Source organism: Vanrija pseudolonga, chromosome 3 (assembly GCF_020906515.1).
Source record: "Vanrija pseudolonga chromosome 3, complete sequence".
Classification (NCBI taxonomy): domain Eukaryota; kingdom Fungi; phylum Basidiomycota; class Tremellomycetes; order Trichosporonales; family Trichosporonaceae; genus Vanrija; species Vanrija pseudolonga.
The window spans coordinates 836,537-850,970 of NC_085851.1; the positions used below are offsets into that span (position 1 = coordinate 836,537).

The following is a 14,434-nucleotide window of genomic DNA, read 5'->3' on the forward strand; positions in this document are numbered from 1 at the left end:
CGCCGCGCCCCGCTGCCCACCCCCATCGCGCGCAAGCAGCGCACGGTCCGCGCCGCGTGCGCCCTCCGTCCCACGCGCCAGCGCCAAACTTTATTTGGGGACGGCGGCGCGCACACACAATGGGATCTGGGAGTGGAGTGGAGTGGGCCGGCCGTGGCCGGGGCCGGGGCCTAGGCGGCCCGAGCGCGTCTCATCTTCCCCTGCGGGCTACGATGTGTGTGTTTCTCGGTCCACTCGGTGCCTTTGGTTGATGCGTGTGTTGGGCGAGATGGGGCGCGGCGGTGCACAGAGTGAGATGAAGCATCGCGACCGCGACGCCCAGACGAGACAAGACGAGACGACCCACTCTGACGGTCTGGCCGACTCGAACCGAGTAACTCGACTGGTTGCTGCACGTTGCAGAAGCCGTCCAGCCCACCTTGCACCCCCGCCCCCACCCACCCGCACAGGCAGTACCCAGGGCAAAGTAAATTATCAGGACACCCGAGGCGGCGGCGCGCAGAAGGCACTCGCTCACCCTGCAGCGAGGCATTCACCTTTAGTCAAGCCCGCCATCCACCCAGCCAGCCGGCGCACAAGCTGCCCCGCCAACAACAGCTTCACCCCACTCGGCTGCTCTTCGCTCGATTCGCTCTCGCGTGGCCGCCCCCTCGCGTGCGCTTCGCGTGCACTTCGCATGGTGTTCTCATGGCAGAAGCTCGCCCCATGTGCATGCCATGCGAGATAGCCCTGCATCCCCATTGTCTCGAGCGCCAGCGCGTCATGCTCGAAGGTCGACGTCGAGATCAGGCAGCACTCGCGGCACTCCATCTCGAGTGGGTGGGTGCGATGTGTCCCGAGCCGCCGTTGCTTCGAGGCTCCGTGTCGAGGGGGTGCGATGCGGCGGAGATTCCGCTGCCTCGAGGCTCCTTTGGGCTTTGGAACGGACATGCAACGCGCGAGTTTTGCCCAATCACGCATGTAGCCGGCTGGACCGGGCACTCTGCCCCTGTTATCTCCTTTTCGCGACTAATGACACGACGCGATGCGCGCGCGATGGATGCGATGAGGTTGATTAGTACGCCCCACGCTACGCCCCACGCCCTATGATTGCGTGACATCGCGACTGCTTATTGCGGGGCGTCGTGTGGGACGGGGGGCAGAGTGTTTGGCGGCCGCCAAAGGGGTGGCCGAGATGAGATGAGATGTGCATTGAGGCGGGGCAGGACACTTGCCTTGGGTGTCAGAGGTTCAAGTTTGCAGTAAGCATTGGTTGGGAACAGTAAACTTCGTAGCATAGGAGATAGAGGCTATGGAAAGGCGAGACGGACACCAGAGTGAACTCGCAGAGGCCATTCACCGCGCCCTCCCACCAGCGGTAACCCGCTTACTTGGAGGGGGCGTACTGAGTGGCCTCAATCTTGGGGACGACACCAATGCGCGTGTTGCCCTGGTCAAAGACAACGTAGACCGACTTGAGGAAGACGTCGCCGAGGATGTCGGAGGGGTTGGTGCCGCGCGACTGAATGCCGCCAAAGTACTGCGTACTGTCGTGGTTGTAGCCAAACACGAGGTCCTCGGGCTGGATGGCAAACTGCTTGTTGCCGACGGCGACAGTGAGCGAGGGGAGCTGGTTGGCCGAGTCGAAGGGGAAGATGTAACCACCGTCCTGCGAGCTGTACGAGGCACCGGGGACCTGGGCGTAGAAGGCGTCCACGACGTCGTCGGACAGGTACGCAAGGGTGGTGCCGGTGTCGGCGATGGCCGTGTTGCCGGACAGCGAGACGAGGGTGCCGCCGACGTACGCCGAGGTCGAGGGGAAGGTCCAGAAGCCGAGGGTGGGGTCGATGGCGGTCCCTGGGGCGGGGCGTGAGCAGGGATAAGGAAACAGGTGCTTCACGTACAAGACAGAGACTGGCCCGAGGCGGCGACGAGCGACTGGTCGACATAGCCAAAGGTGTAGAACGACGACTCGGGGTCGCGCGCCGAGTACAGGGCCGCGGTGAAGAGCTGCGCGTTGGCAGGCACCGTGCCCTGCGAGATGAGGTTGGCGACGACGTTGGGCTGGCGGGTGGGCCTGATGGTGTTGCCGTATGTGCCCTTGTAGAAGCCGAGGCCGACGAGGCCGTCGTTGGCCGACTTGACAAACGCCGTTGAGACGGAAGTGGCCAGCTCGACCGCCTGCGACTTGACGACCAGGCCGCCGAGGTTGACATTGTCCGTGCCGACTGTGCCCGAGGCCGTGGAGAGGTCGGCGTACTCGATGCTCCACGAGTATCCGGACAGGGTCTTCCACGTCGACGACTTGCTCGAGGTGAAGACGTTGTGGTTGACGTTGGACGCGGCCGTGAGCTTGGACGAGAAGACCTGGCGCGTGTTAGCTTTGTCGCAGGTCGTAGCCTACCCAGAGGTCGCTCGAGCCAGTGTCAAAGTCGAGGTTGAGCGTCTGCGCCGGCGTGCCGATGGGCACGGGGACGATGTACTCGAGATCGCCGCCCAGGTAGTCGTCGGGAGTGGCAGGCGTCTGGCCAATAGCCTGCGCGTTGACCGGGCCCTTGTGGTAGGTGGGCTCAAAGCCGTACTTTGCGCGCGCCCTGAGGATGGAAAGCGTGCCGTTGGCCTTGAACTCGGGGTTGCGGGTCACGGGGATCTTCTTGAGCCCGTGGGCATCCTTGAGCTGGGTTTGGGTGTTGAAGGCGACCGACTCCTGCTGGGGAACGGCGGCGCCCGAGACGACGGTCGCGAGGAGGAGGAAGAGGGCAGACCACTTGGCCATTGTTGGTTGCTTGGTGCTGGGTTTGGGTTGGGAGGTGTTGTCCTGTGAGATGCAGTGAGGGGCGGTGAGGCGGTTTGCTGTGGATGAGGAGAGGGGGAGGAGGGCTCGACGCTCGCCTTTATCTAGACGAGCTGGGCCTCGTTGTCCGGGGTATCGGAGACAAAGTGAGCAGGAGGGCAGCTCCAGTCGTCAGCAACCACGCGGTACGCGACCCGCACAAGCAACAACACGCCAACAATCAACCCCCCACAATGAGGATTCTCGACGTGCGTGTTCTATTCTCGACGCACGAGATAGGCGTAACGGTCAGCCGACCGAAAAACCATGTGACGCGGTGTCGAGACTCGTCGTGATCTGGCGCCTGCGGATCCCGTGCGAGGCGCATAGACGCGTCGATATGTACTGGGTGGCCAGTGCCGCCTGCCTGCCGGAATCGCATTCCGTTGGCGGGTGCGTGCCTCAGCCGTCGGGAGCAGATAGCGCGTGCGCGCATCGGGCGAGCGTATGGCTGAATGCCTTTCGGCCACCGGTATCCTTCGGCCGGTGCTCGCTCGCTCGGAGGTCGGGCGAGCGACCAGCATGGCATGGCATTGCATTACGCCAGACACCCGCACGGCCCGCGCAGCAGCAGCTCGTGCCTTCGGCCCGGATGACGCTATGCACCTTCGGATCAGATACCCGGTCGCCTGGGAGGGGGTCTGTGGGCCGTCGTGAGGGGTGTAAGTGGGTCGACGGCTCGCTGTGCGCTGAACGGCCCACTAATGAGAGTGAGCAGCACATGGTGCAGCACCAAACCTTGTGCACGAACTTGTGCATGACGTTGTTGGCGGGGTGTATGGCGATGGGTGCGACTTGCGCGGAGCTTCAGATCGGGTCAGTCGTCGCGGCGTGTCAGCTGGCCGTCTGGACGCGCATCGCCACGTTGTTGAAAGAAGAAGAGAGCAATGTCAACCTTTCTTTCCCCCTCGACGCGACTGAACACCCAATCTGCCACACAACACCCCATCACGTGACCCATCCCACGCGACATGACGTGCCTAGCCCCGTTCGCGCGGTTCGGAAGCGATGCAGCCAGATGCCGCGCGACGCCGACAACTACTTGTTTGCATCATCGACGACAACAACAACGACAGCAACGACAATGGGCGAGGCGAGCACGTTCCCGCGCCCGCCAGCCCCCGAGCTAGCGTGCGTACACCTCTCTGTCGCGCAACTAACATCCCAGGGCGGCATGGCACATCCTGTTCGCCGACCCGCTCCTCTCGCTGTCCAACCTCAAGGCCGCGGCGGTCGCAGGCGGGCTCGGCCCGGCGGGGGACGACGGCGGCGTGCCCCTGCGGTCCGTGTACTGGCGCTTCTATCTCGGCCTGCTCCCGCCGCCGGCGTCGCTCGACCTCTTCCCGCCCGCGCTCGCGACCCAGCGGCGCGGATACGACGAGCTGCGAGCGCGCTTCCTCGTCGCGCCGGACGGGCGGTGGGCAGCCGACTGTTCCAGCGGCGAGGGGTACGCTGCGAGCACTAGCACGGGAACGAGCACCAGCGCAGAGTCGTGGTCCGACCCGCTGAGCCTCGAGAGCTCGAACCCGTGGAAGACGTGGTTCGCGCACCTCGACCTCCGGGCCACGATCCGCCAAGACGTCGACCGCACGTTTCCCGACATTCCGTACTTTGCCTCTGAGCGCGTGCGGCGCAGCCTCACGACGATGCTGTTCCTCTTCAGCGTGCTGAACCCTGACGTGGGGTACCGGCAGGTGTGTAGCTGTGCGAGTCCGGACGAGCTGACACGCCCAGGGCATGCACGAGCTCCTCGCGGTGTGTATGGTTGTCGCGGACCGCGACTCGATTGAGCGCGCCGCGCTCCCAGAACAGGGGGGCATGCCGGACGCGATGTACGCCGCGCTCGGGGCAACGCTCGACAGGGCGTACGTGGAGCACGACGCGTTCCATCTCTTCCAGGAGCTCATGAAGCCGGCGAAGAGTTTCTACGAGTGGAGAGTAGAGGAGGGGCCTGTAAGCTCTACTACTATGCAGCTCTCCGCTGACGTCGCAGCCCCGCCTTCCCAACGGCCCCCAAGCCCTCATCATCGTGCGGTGCAACCACATTCACTCGCAGCTCATCCGCCGCATCGACCCGCAGCTCTGGGAGCGGCTGGACACCGAGGGCATCGAGGCGCAGATCTGGCTCATGTGAGTCGGCTTGCTAGGCTAGGCTAGGCTAACGGCAAGTCGTTGGATCCGGCTCATCCTCACGCGCGAGCTGCCGTTTGGGCAGGCGCTGCGCCTCTGGGACGGCATGTTCGCCGAGGACCCGGGACTGGGCATCCTCGACTTTGTCTGCGTCGCCATGCTGCTGCTCATCCGGAATGAGCGTGAGTGTCGCTGTTGCTTCGTTGCTGACTCCAGTCATGGACGCCGATTACCCGACAATCCTCACACACCTGCTCCACTACCCGTCCCCATCGCCCACTTACCCATTCAACCCGGCGCTCATTCTCACCCAGGCCAAGTTTCTACGAAACAACATCTCCCCTGCTGGTGGGGTCGAGGTGGTGCTACAGAACCAGGAGCATCTCGGTGTCAAGGCCAGCGGACCGGAGTCAAGAAACAGCTTCGACGACGACGGCATGGCCAGCTCGTACCGTGTTAGTGGTACCCCGCCGTCGCGGTCCTCATCCTTACGACCGGGCAAGCCCAAGGGCCTTGCAGCGGGTTTGTTTGAGCGTGCACAGAAGGCAGGCTTGGACAAGGCGTTTGCGGACTTAAGAGTGCGTCAAGAGGATGCAGCTGGAGAAGACGACCTGACACACCGCAGAGCAGCCTGCCAGACTCAGCCACAGCCTACTCCTTCCTTCCCAGCTTTGCGCCACAGGCGCCGAGCCGAGAGTCGTCGCCCATCTCGACTATCCCGTCTACAACAGCGGCGCTGCCGCCCAGACCGGCTCTCCAGCCTACACCGTCAGTTGATAGCCTCGCGTCGACGAAATCACTGCTCGACGCCGAGCGCCAGATGGCCGAGCTCCGCCTCGCCATGGTGACAATGGGCAAAGCCATGGGCGAGTGGCTCGACGTGATCCGCGAGGGCGCGGGATCCACCCCGGCCGAGACCGCCGAGGCCTGGCGCGGTCTGGATAGAGTCCGCGATGGCTTGCTCGACGCTGCCGGCAACGACGTCGAGGACCTCGTCCAGGCCTGGGCGTGGAACGACGGCTTGGACAGCTCGCGCAGTCGCGGCGCGACGCCAGTCACCCCCTCCATGATGGAGCCTCCGCACACGCCAGTCACTCCCACGCGCTCGGGCGCGGCTTCACCCCCTAGAAACACTGTACAGATCACGCCCAAAGCGCCAGCTCGGGCACCACCGCCGGCACCAGTCTCGACCTCAGGGCCCTCGGCAACTAACCCCACGCTCGCGTCGCCCGTGCCCACGACCGCGCGCCCCGCAATCTTCCTATCTCACCGAGATGACAGACCGTCACCAACGCTCCCCCGGATGCCGATATCCCGTCAGCCAGCATCATCGGCGCCAGCATCGGCGCCACCACCACCACCAGGCGGGCCTCAGTCACCACGCTCGCCCCGCTCGCCCCCGCCACCCCTTGTCATCCTCCCCAAGCCGCGCGTCTCGTCCATCGGCGTAGTCAGCGACACGTCGGCGCCCATGGACCCGCTGGCAGGTATTGGCGTCGGCGTGATTCCTCGAGACGAGCGTAGAAGGTCTCTCCGCCCTGGGGCTGGCGCTGGAGGGCCGACGGGCACGGCCTCGGCGCCGAGCTCGGGCAGTGGAGGCCGTGTCAGCGTGGACCCGCTCGGTGTAGGCGGGGGGTAGCTAGGGTTAGTGTTAGGGAAGCAAGGGCCGTGACCCCTATGCATTAGACATGCAGACCTCGGTCTTTGCGTTTTATCAGCACTGCCAAGTTTAGCTGTGGAAGGTGCGAGGATGCACCAGATTGTTCCTGGCTGGGGAGTCACGTGATCGATGACGCCAGAGCCTTCGCCGATCTTCCGCTGTGTGCGGGGTGGGGGTGGTCGATGATGTCGTCGTCAATCAGCCACCACCAAGTGGCACTCCAGCCAGGCAGGCTGGTAAGCGGTTGCTCAGCGTGTCGGTCGCTTGCAGCCAGTATAAAGGACCCCTCCGACGGTTCCCACATCACTTTCCCATCAACCTTCTCCGACTCAACCCTCCAACCCCAGACCACAGCAACTCCCAACCATGAGCTACTACGGTCACCCCTTCTTCGTCCTCGACCAGGACGCCGCCATCCAGCAGCAGCAGCAGGCTCAGCAGCAGGCACATCTGCAGCGCCTCCGCGCCGAACGCGCAAGGCAGCAGCAGTTTGTCCAGCAGCAGCACCACCACCAGCAGCAGCACCTGGCCCAGCAGCAACAGCAACAGCAACAGCAACAGCACCAGCAGCAGCTCGCCGCCGTCGCCCAGCACGCCGCCGCCGTCCAGCGCTCGGCATCCCCATCAATCGCCGACCTGCAAAACGAGGAAGCCACCGCTCTCGCCTACCTCCGCTCCGTCCAGCGCCGCCGCGAGGCCGCTGAAGCCGCGGCCACGCTCGAGAAGCAGCAGCGCGAGCTGGCCGTGCGCCAGCGTGAGGCCGCCCTCCGCGCCGCGCAGGAGCAGCATGCCGCCGCGCTCGCCTCGGCACGCCGCGAGAAGGCCATCCGCGAGGCACTGGAACGCGAGCGTGCCCGCGAGGAGGCGCTCGCTGGTGCCCTCGAGCAGCAGCGCCGCGAGGCCATCGCCGCCGCGATCGCGTCCGAGCGCCGCCGCCAGGAGGCCGCGGCAAAGGCGTACGCCCGCGCCGTCGAGCAGCACCGCGCGCAGTTCGAGGCCGCGCAGGCGGCCCACGCTGCCGCCGTCAAGGCCCAGAAGGCCGACCACGGGCTGCACCACGCCGGCAGCGACCGCGCGACGACGCTCGAGCACGTGCGCGCCGCGCACAACGCGGCGTTGAAGGCGCGGACGGTCCACCACGGCCTGCACGCGCCCGGCAAGGACGCGTTCACGACCGCCGAGGCGCAGCATGTTGCGGACGCTGCGGCCCGCCAGGCGCAGCAGTTTGACCACGGGCTCCATGCCGCCGGGAAGAGCGCCAAGACGACCGAGGACATCTCGCGCGCGGGCCACGACGCCGCGCTCCAGGCCCAGAAGTTTGACCATGGTCTCCACGCGCCCGGCAAGGACCGCGACACGACCGTCGACGCCGCGCAGGCTGCCCGCGCCGCCGCGATCAAGGCGCGCGACCCCGGCCACGGGCTGCACGCCGAGGCCGACGACGATATCGGCCTCGAGGGCATCAACTCGCTCCTTGGCTCGCTCTTCGGCTTCAACATTGCGTCCGAGGCCGCTGCGCTCGCTCCCGGCGCCGCCCCCAAGGCTGTCGAGGCCCCGAAGCCCGCTGCCGCCGCCCCCAAGGCGGTTGAGAAGCCGACATCGCCCGAAGTCAAGAAGGCCGCCGCCCCTTCCCCCGCCCCCGCCACAAGCCTCAGCGCCACCGCCACGCCGTTCTCGCCTGCCAAGCCGGCTACTGCTACCGCCGACGAGCCTGCGCTCCCGGCCGAGCTGAACGCCCTCATCAACCAGTTCCTCGGACTCCAGGTCGAGCCGGCTGCCGGCGAGACGTGTGCGCCGTGCGCTGCGCCCCAGCTTGTTGGCGGTGCCGTGCAGGGCTTGAATGAGCTGCTCGGTCGCTACGGCCTCGAGTTTGTCCCCGATGACCATCCCGAGGACGCTGCTCCCGAGCAGCTCTCGCCCGTCACCGACAAGAAGACTGTCGACTACCCCTCCACCACGGACGTTGTTGAGCCCGCCGAGGGCAAGCTCGCCCCCGTGACGGACAAGACGGTCGTCGACTACCCTCCCACCGATGACGTCGTCCAGCCTGCCGAGGGCAAGCTCGCTCCCGTCACCGACAAGGGTGTCGCCGACTTCCCGTCGACTGATGACAAGGACGCCGACGACGACCTGAACAACTACCCCTACTACGCTCCCTTCACCTCGGTGCTTAACAACGCGGCCGACCTCCCGCCGTTCCTCCGCGACCTCCTCGCCAACATTGAGGGCGGCTTCCACGAGGAGTCGGCCGACGAGGACGGCTCGGCCCCCAAGCCTCGTCGCCAGCACCGCAAAAAGAACAAGGGCAGGGCAAGGGCTGCTCCCGCTGCTGCTCCCGCCGCGCCTGTTGCTCCTGCTGCTCCCGCCGCGCCGGCCGCACCTGCTGCGCCTGCCGCCCCCGAGCACGTCCACTTTGCGGCCGCAACACAGACCATTCCCGTTGGCGACTTGCCCTCTGACGAGGCTGTCGAGCCCAACCCCGAGCGCGACGCTTCGCTGGCCAAGATTCTGAGCATCGACGAGGAGCTCACGCAGCTCACGTCGCACTTCACATTCCCGGCCCACCTCGCGTTCGCCGCATCGACCCCCGACGCGACGCAGCCCCCGCTCCTGTTCAACCGCAACAACACGGCCTACCACGCCCAGGCGCACAACCTGCTCCAGCTTCTGCTGGCCGCCGACGGCATCCAGTCCAACGGCGACAAGCTTGTTCGCCGCCGCAGGAAGGAGCTGGTCAGCAAGGTCGAGGGTGCTCTCGAGGCCCTCGAGCACAAGCGCGACCAGCGCTGGCAGGAGGTGCGCGAGCGCCGCGAGCGTGGCGAGTCGGACGATGAGGAGGAGCACGGGTCGTCCCAGACGGACGAGGAGTAGAGGCACACAAAGCAACAAGCAGTAAAAAAGCATTGTAGAGTTATAGGTCACCAGCATACCATTGTTTTTAATACCATGAATTGAGTAGAATGGCACAACATGATCATGGCAACTACCAACCGCACATCGAGTTACAACTGACCGGCACATTGAGTTACAGCTGACCAGTCTCGACCGGCCCGAGGTCCCACCACTCGTCAACCCAAGTCTCCTCCCCAATCTCGCGGCGGTACTCGTCCCGCGAAGCAAACTCGACGCGGCTCCAAGCGCGCTCGATGTCCCCATTGTCAAGCGCAAACTCCCTCTCGGCCGTCTGGACAAACGTAGCGCGGAAGAGCGCCGCAAGGTCCGGCGCGTCGTCGTCGAACACAACGTCCCGGGGCCAAGGCCACATCCACACGCTGTCCCACGTGCCTACATCAAGCAAGGTGAAGCGAGCGCGGGACGAGATAACGAGCGCAGCGACGCTTGCCGCCATGCACAGCGTGCGCGCGCGGGGATACTCTGGCTCCGTGGCCCGCGAGCGGCCGTCAAACGCGATGACCACGCGCGCGACCCACGGCCCGAGATCGACGCCGTGGAACGCGCCATATGCGCCTGGGTGGGACAGGGCGTCGTCACAGCTCACGCGGAGGACGAGCTTCCGCGTGCCCGGGGGTACGTGGGGAACGTGCACGTTCGCAGCGAAGAGCACGCCTGGGCCGAGGTGCGATGGGAGGCCGAAGCGCGGACACACGACCAGCGTCGTCGCGGCGTAGGGCGGCGCGTCGTACATCTGTTCTGGGTGCAGGAGGGCGAGTGTGCCCAAGGGGGAAGGGAATGGCAGGCGCGGCGCGGCGTCGGTGGTGATCGCAACCGAGTGGGTATGGCGGAAGGCTGCGCGTTGGCGTGATTCGGCGGATAGGGAGAGGGGGTGACCGAGCGGGTGTCTTGCGCCGCTCGCTGACACCACCAGCCGCCGCGCCAGCAACGTGTCGATGCGCGCGCACCATGCTTTGCTGGTAGCGCGCAGGGATAGGAGGGTCGCGAGGTCGCTGTGCGTCGTTATGTGCGTTAGGAGGTGGGGGTAGGCCGTGTGGTCTAGTGGCATCGTGATGGGCGAAGGGAATGAAGGGGCAGTCGTGATATTGACAAGGTGGAGGAGACCTCAGACGTCATCGAGCGGCAACTGTCACAGTGTTTCAGGCTCTTGGCACTGCGGCGTCGCCACGGTCTGCCGCGCTTCTCGCCGACTTGATGGCCTTGCATCGATACGACGCGACAGGCACAAGTGAAGCCCCTCGGACAGGACATTCGGCCATGCCGGCGACAGCGCCATCGTGATCGAGCGAGCCCGCACCGCTCGTCAGCCAAGCCTCCCTCATCGGCACGCAGGGTGTCGTTCGCACGGTGACGGGACGCGCTGCTCGCGCGCTGGCTCGCTCGCTTCGGCTCCTCGGCAGACGTACGTTCCAACCCCTCCATCTCCCGTTCTTCTCCCCCTTCTCCGCGTTGAAGCATAGCGGCGCACGATGTCGTCAAGAAGGTAGGTAGGTGAGCGCTTCTGTCATTATCGCCATGGGGAGAGGAAGCTGGTGATGTTGCTTCCGCAAGCTTGCGGTTGGCTGCTCGGACGTGCTCCCACGTGGTGCATGCTTCGGGTTGGGCCACCTGTCGTACTCGCGAAGCAGTCAAGCAGTCCAGCGTACCAGCGACGAGCTTGGCGGGAACAGTGCTTTGGGCTTTGTGCGACCTGTAGCCTGTGGCCGGTGGCTGAGGGATTTGTCCGACTCGGAGACGCGCCAGGGACAGGATGACACCCGGAGCAACGCTGCTCCGACGACCAGGGGCCAGGCAAAACAAACCAAATCTAATCAGAAAAGGCTCATCGAAAAGTCGCGCAGGCAAACAAAACAACGGCGAAGTGCGACATGCTACCGAGCGATTTATGGCGGCGGGGAGAGGGCGAGTGACGACGACGACGACGAGCTAGCCACCGCGACCAGCTCGAGACAATGAACCCAGCAGCGCAATACCCGTCGCGAAACATTGGGGCAGCATGCATGGTCCCCCCGATGTCGCTCGCCCCGCTCACAGCCCCTGGCCGCCCACTGGCGACACTGCCGATGGCGCCAATGTCAACAAATTGCGCTGTGCGCACCCGCCCCGCCCCGCGCCAGAGCTCGCCATCAGCCCGGTGCTGTAGCCTGCATGGCTGCACGCACGCCCGATCTGCATCAAAGGGCCTCTGCGTGTCATTGGATGCGGGTGCGACTTTTTTCTTCTTCTGCCCCGAGCGCTGAGACAACAATGCACTTAAGCGGCGTCGTCGTCGCGGTGTAGTGTTGCTCCCCGTCTCGACACGACACAACTCCCCCCCCCACCGCCGCCCGCCCGCTCGCTCGCGATGCTCGACGCCCTCGCCTACCCGCACATCTTTGACGCCGTCCTGTCCTACAGCGGGTGGGACGCGCTGCTGTCCCTCCGGCCCACCTGCACGAGCGTGTGCGCGCGCGTCGACGCCATCCTGGCACAGCACATCGCCTTCACCCCGGAGGGGTGCTACGCCGTCGCGACGCACGGCGTGAGCCCCGCCGCGCCGCTCCCGCCGCGGCCGGCCAAGATTCTCGCGGAGAAGCTGTACGAGCTCGAGCTCAAGCCCCGCCCCGGGCGGCCAGCGAAGCGCATCAAGGTAGGCGCGGAGCAGGTGCGCACGCTGCTCAAGATCCTAGCTGCGGGCCCGTCGGACGAGTGGGACGTCGTCGTGCACCCCGTCGAGGAGGAGGACGACGAGGACGGCTGCTTCCCGACGCAGCAGGGGAGCGCGCTGCGCCGCCTGCCTGTCGCCCGAGCGCGGCGCGGCGCCGACGGCGACGACAACGACCGGCGCGCGCGATACCTCGCCGCCATTGCGCACACGGCCACGCTCGACAGCCACATGCAAGGCCTGGCCATCTACCCCTCTGGCCGGATGGCGCTGGCCGCCGAGCTGCCCCGTGTGCAAACTGTCCGGTGCCACGGCGCAGCGGTGTACAACGCGATCCCGACCACGCTCGTGGTGTTCGCGCACGCCCAGCCCGGCTTCCAGAAGCCGCCCCGCCTGCGCGCCGGCGTGCCGGCCATCAAGGCTGGCGTCGGCCGAGTGGTGCTCAACGTCCGCGTACCCCCTGGCGGGGGCTCAGCGCGGGTCGACACGCTCGTGCTGCCCCCGAGTGTGGGCGAGGTCGTCGTGCTCGTCGGCGAGGGAGGCGAGCGGGTCGACAGCGCGGTCGACACGCCGCTCCGCCTCCTCGACCATCTCGTGCAGGGCCTCGTGCCCAAGCTCCTCAGCGTGCGCTACACGCTCGTCAGCGCCGAGGGGTGGGACGCGGCGTGGGTCCACGAGGCGTCAGCTGCGGGCTCGTCTGGCGCCACCAAGAAGAGCAGCATGCCCCAGCGTGTGGCGGGCCTCATTCGTAACCAGGTCGACAACTACGGCGGCAGCAGAGGATGGACGCCCGAGATGATGGCCGCGGCTATCGCCAACGTCGAGTTCGTGCCCCTCGGCGCGTACCGCGCGCGTGTGGGCGAGGAGGCCTTTCGCCTCGAGACGGTCGCATAGGCGAGGCTGGGACATTTAGACTGTATTGTTCATAGACATGTATGTGTGTACAGTTCGGCACCCGCTACGCAGCCTCCTCTCTCGTCTCGTACGCAAAGACGCTCGCGCCAACCTCGGCACGGTACTGCTCGGAGCTCACAAACTCGAGGCTCGCTTGGGCCGAGCGAACCTGGGCAGGATTCCAACCCAGCGCGGCACCGCGTCTCGCCACCGTGCCGAGCAGTCGTTCCTGCAGCGAGAGCTTCTCCCCGCCGTCATAGTCGTCCAGCGAGGCCGTGTGCAGCCACTCGGGGGACCACTTGTCGACATCGACGAGCGTGTACCGCACGCCCCGCAGCAAGGCCCCCAGGGCACCGGCGACCAAGCTGTCGAGCAGGCTGGGGTTCGACGTGCCGGGAAACCCCTCGGGCGAGGTCGCCACGAGCGCCGGGAGCTGGTGCACGCTCGAGAAGGCGCCCCGGCGGCGCGGCGGCATCTGGAGGGGCGCGGCGCCGCGCGCGCGCCGGTGGAACAGCACGACAACGCGGCGCAGGCTCGGCGGGTGGCTGAAGCTGTCCACGCTCGAAAACGCCACCCCGAGCTCCCAGAACGCGGCATACTTGACGTTGAGGACGAGCTTCTCGACGCCCCGGTGCACGAAGGGCACGGGCGCGCGCATGCGGGGCCGCCAGAGCGCGTTGTCCGGCAGCGAGGGCGGATACTCGGGCATCTTGAACGCCGTGAAGGCTGCGAGCGTGCGCGCCACGAGCGGCGGGTACGCGCAGTCGCGTGCCCGCACGATCGGGACGGCGTGCAGTGCCGGCACGGCAAGCAGGTGGACGTATGCGACTGCCACGCCGCCGAACGGCTGCTCGGCGCAGGTGACGGCGCGGGTTGCTGCTAGGGCCGTGGTCGCGCGCAACACGACGGCAAGGGGAACGGGCTCGCTCATGTCCCCAAGTGGTTGGAGGAACGGGAGCCGCGCGCCGCTGGCTGTTGAGAGAGTCGTTGACAGGCGGACATGTCGCGCGAGGAAGGCGTCCACGCCGCACCGGAGGCTGGACGACACGGCGCGCAGGGACAGGAGGTCGTTGTGCTGTAGCGACGATACGATCGCGTCGAACGTGTGCGCGTGGGTCGCGGGGTCGAGGACTACGGCGGCGGCGGCGGCGGCGGTGGGCATGGGGTGGTGCTGCTGCGGGTAAATGGTCTGTGAAGTGCCATTGTCAGAGTCGTGTCAGTAGTAGTGTGCTGCCGCATCCCCGTCGCGGTGGCGGGTGTGCTGTGTGCGATCAGTGCGAAGTGGACAACAAGCGAACGCAACGGGTTGTGCGTGTGCGTTGCGCGTGTGCGTCGCGTCGATCACTGCGCGTGGGCGTGTGCGCGATGCGGTCGTAGCGGG

At 66.3% G+C, this 14,434-nt stretch overlaps 6 protein-coding genes across 6 annotated transcripts; 3 read left to right on the plus strand and 3 right to left on the minus strand.

The window, feature by feature from the left end:
• Positions 1-1,366: 1,366 nt before the first annotated feature.
• On the minus strand, positions 1,367-2,799 carry EAPA (Endothiapepsin; the record flags this gene model as incomplete). Its single annotated transcript, XM_062770404.1, has 3 exons — positions 2,384-2,799; positions 1,884-2,346; positions 1,367-1,836 (listed from the first exon to the last, which is right to left on the minus strand). Exons 1-3 carry the CDS (start codon positions 2,753-2,755, stop codon positions 1,367-1,369), a joined length of 1,305 nt encoding a protein of 434 aa, XP_062626388.1. The 5' UTR covers positions 2,756-2,799.
• A 1,097-nt stretch (positions 2,800-3,896) lies between these two features.
• TBC1D5 (TBC1 domain family member 5) lies at positions 3,897-6,613 on the plus strand (the record flags this gene model as incomplete). Its single annotated transcript, XM_062770405.1, has 7 exons — positions 3,897-3,943; positions 3,981-4,506; positions 4,547-4,765; positions 4,806-4,942; positions 4,982-5,124; positions 5,159-5,520; positions 5,568-6,613. 7 exons carry the CDS (start codon positions 3,897-3,899, stop codon positions 6,579-6,581), a joined length of 2,448 nt encoding a protein of 815 aa, XP_062626389.1. The 3' UTR covers positions 6,582-6,613.
• Positions 6,614-6,968: 355 nt separating this feature from the next.
• Positions 6,969-9,473, plus strand: LOC62_03G003875 (uncharacterized protein; the record flags this gene model as incomplete). Its single annotated transcript, XM_062770406.1, has 1 exon — positions 6,969-9,473. The coding sequence occupies one exon, from the start codon at positions 6,969-6,971 to the stop codon at positions 9,471-9,473; it is 2,505 nt and encodes an 834-aa protein (XP_062626390.1).
• Positions 9,474-9,627: 154 nt separating this feature from the next.
• Positions 9,628-10,248, minus strand: LOC62_03G003876 (uncharacterized protein; the record flags this gene model as incomplete). Its single annotated transcript, XM_062770407.1, has 1 exon — positions 9,628-10,248. One exon carries the CDS (start codon positions 10,246-10,248, stop codon positions 9,628-9,630), a length of 621 nt encoding a protein of 206 aa, XP_062626391.1.
• A 1,611-nt stretch (positions 10,249-11,859) lies between these two features.
• On the plus strand, positions 11,860-13,053 carry LOC62_03G003877 (uncharacterized protein; the record flags this gene model as incomplete). The annotated part of the gene is made up of 1 exon (XM_062770408.1): positions 11,860-13,053. One exon carries the CDS (start codon positions 11,860-11,862, stop codon positions 13,051-13,053), a length of 1,194 nt encoding a protein of 397 aa, XP_062626392.1.
• Positions 13,054-13,117: 64 nt separating this feature from the next.
• LOC62_03G003878 (uncharacterized protein) lies at positions 13,118-14,215 on the minus strand (the record flags this gene model as incomplete). Its single annotated transcript, XM_062770409.1, has 1 exon — positions 13,118-14,215. One exon carries the CDS (start codon positions 14,213-14,215, stop codon positions 13,118-13,120), a length of 1,098 nt encoding a protein of 365 aa, XP_062626393.1.
• Between the last annotated feature and the right edge of the window lie 219 nt (positions 14,216-14,434).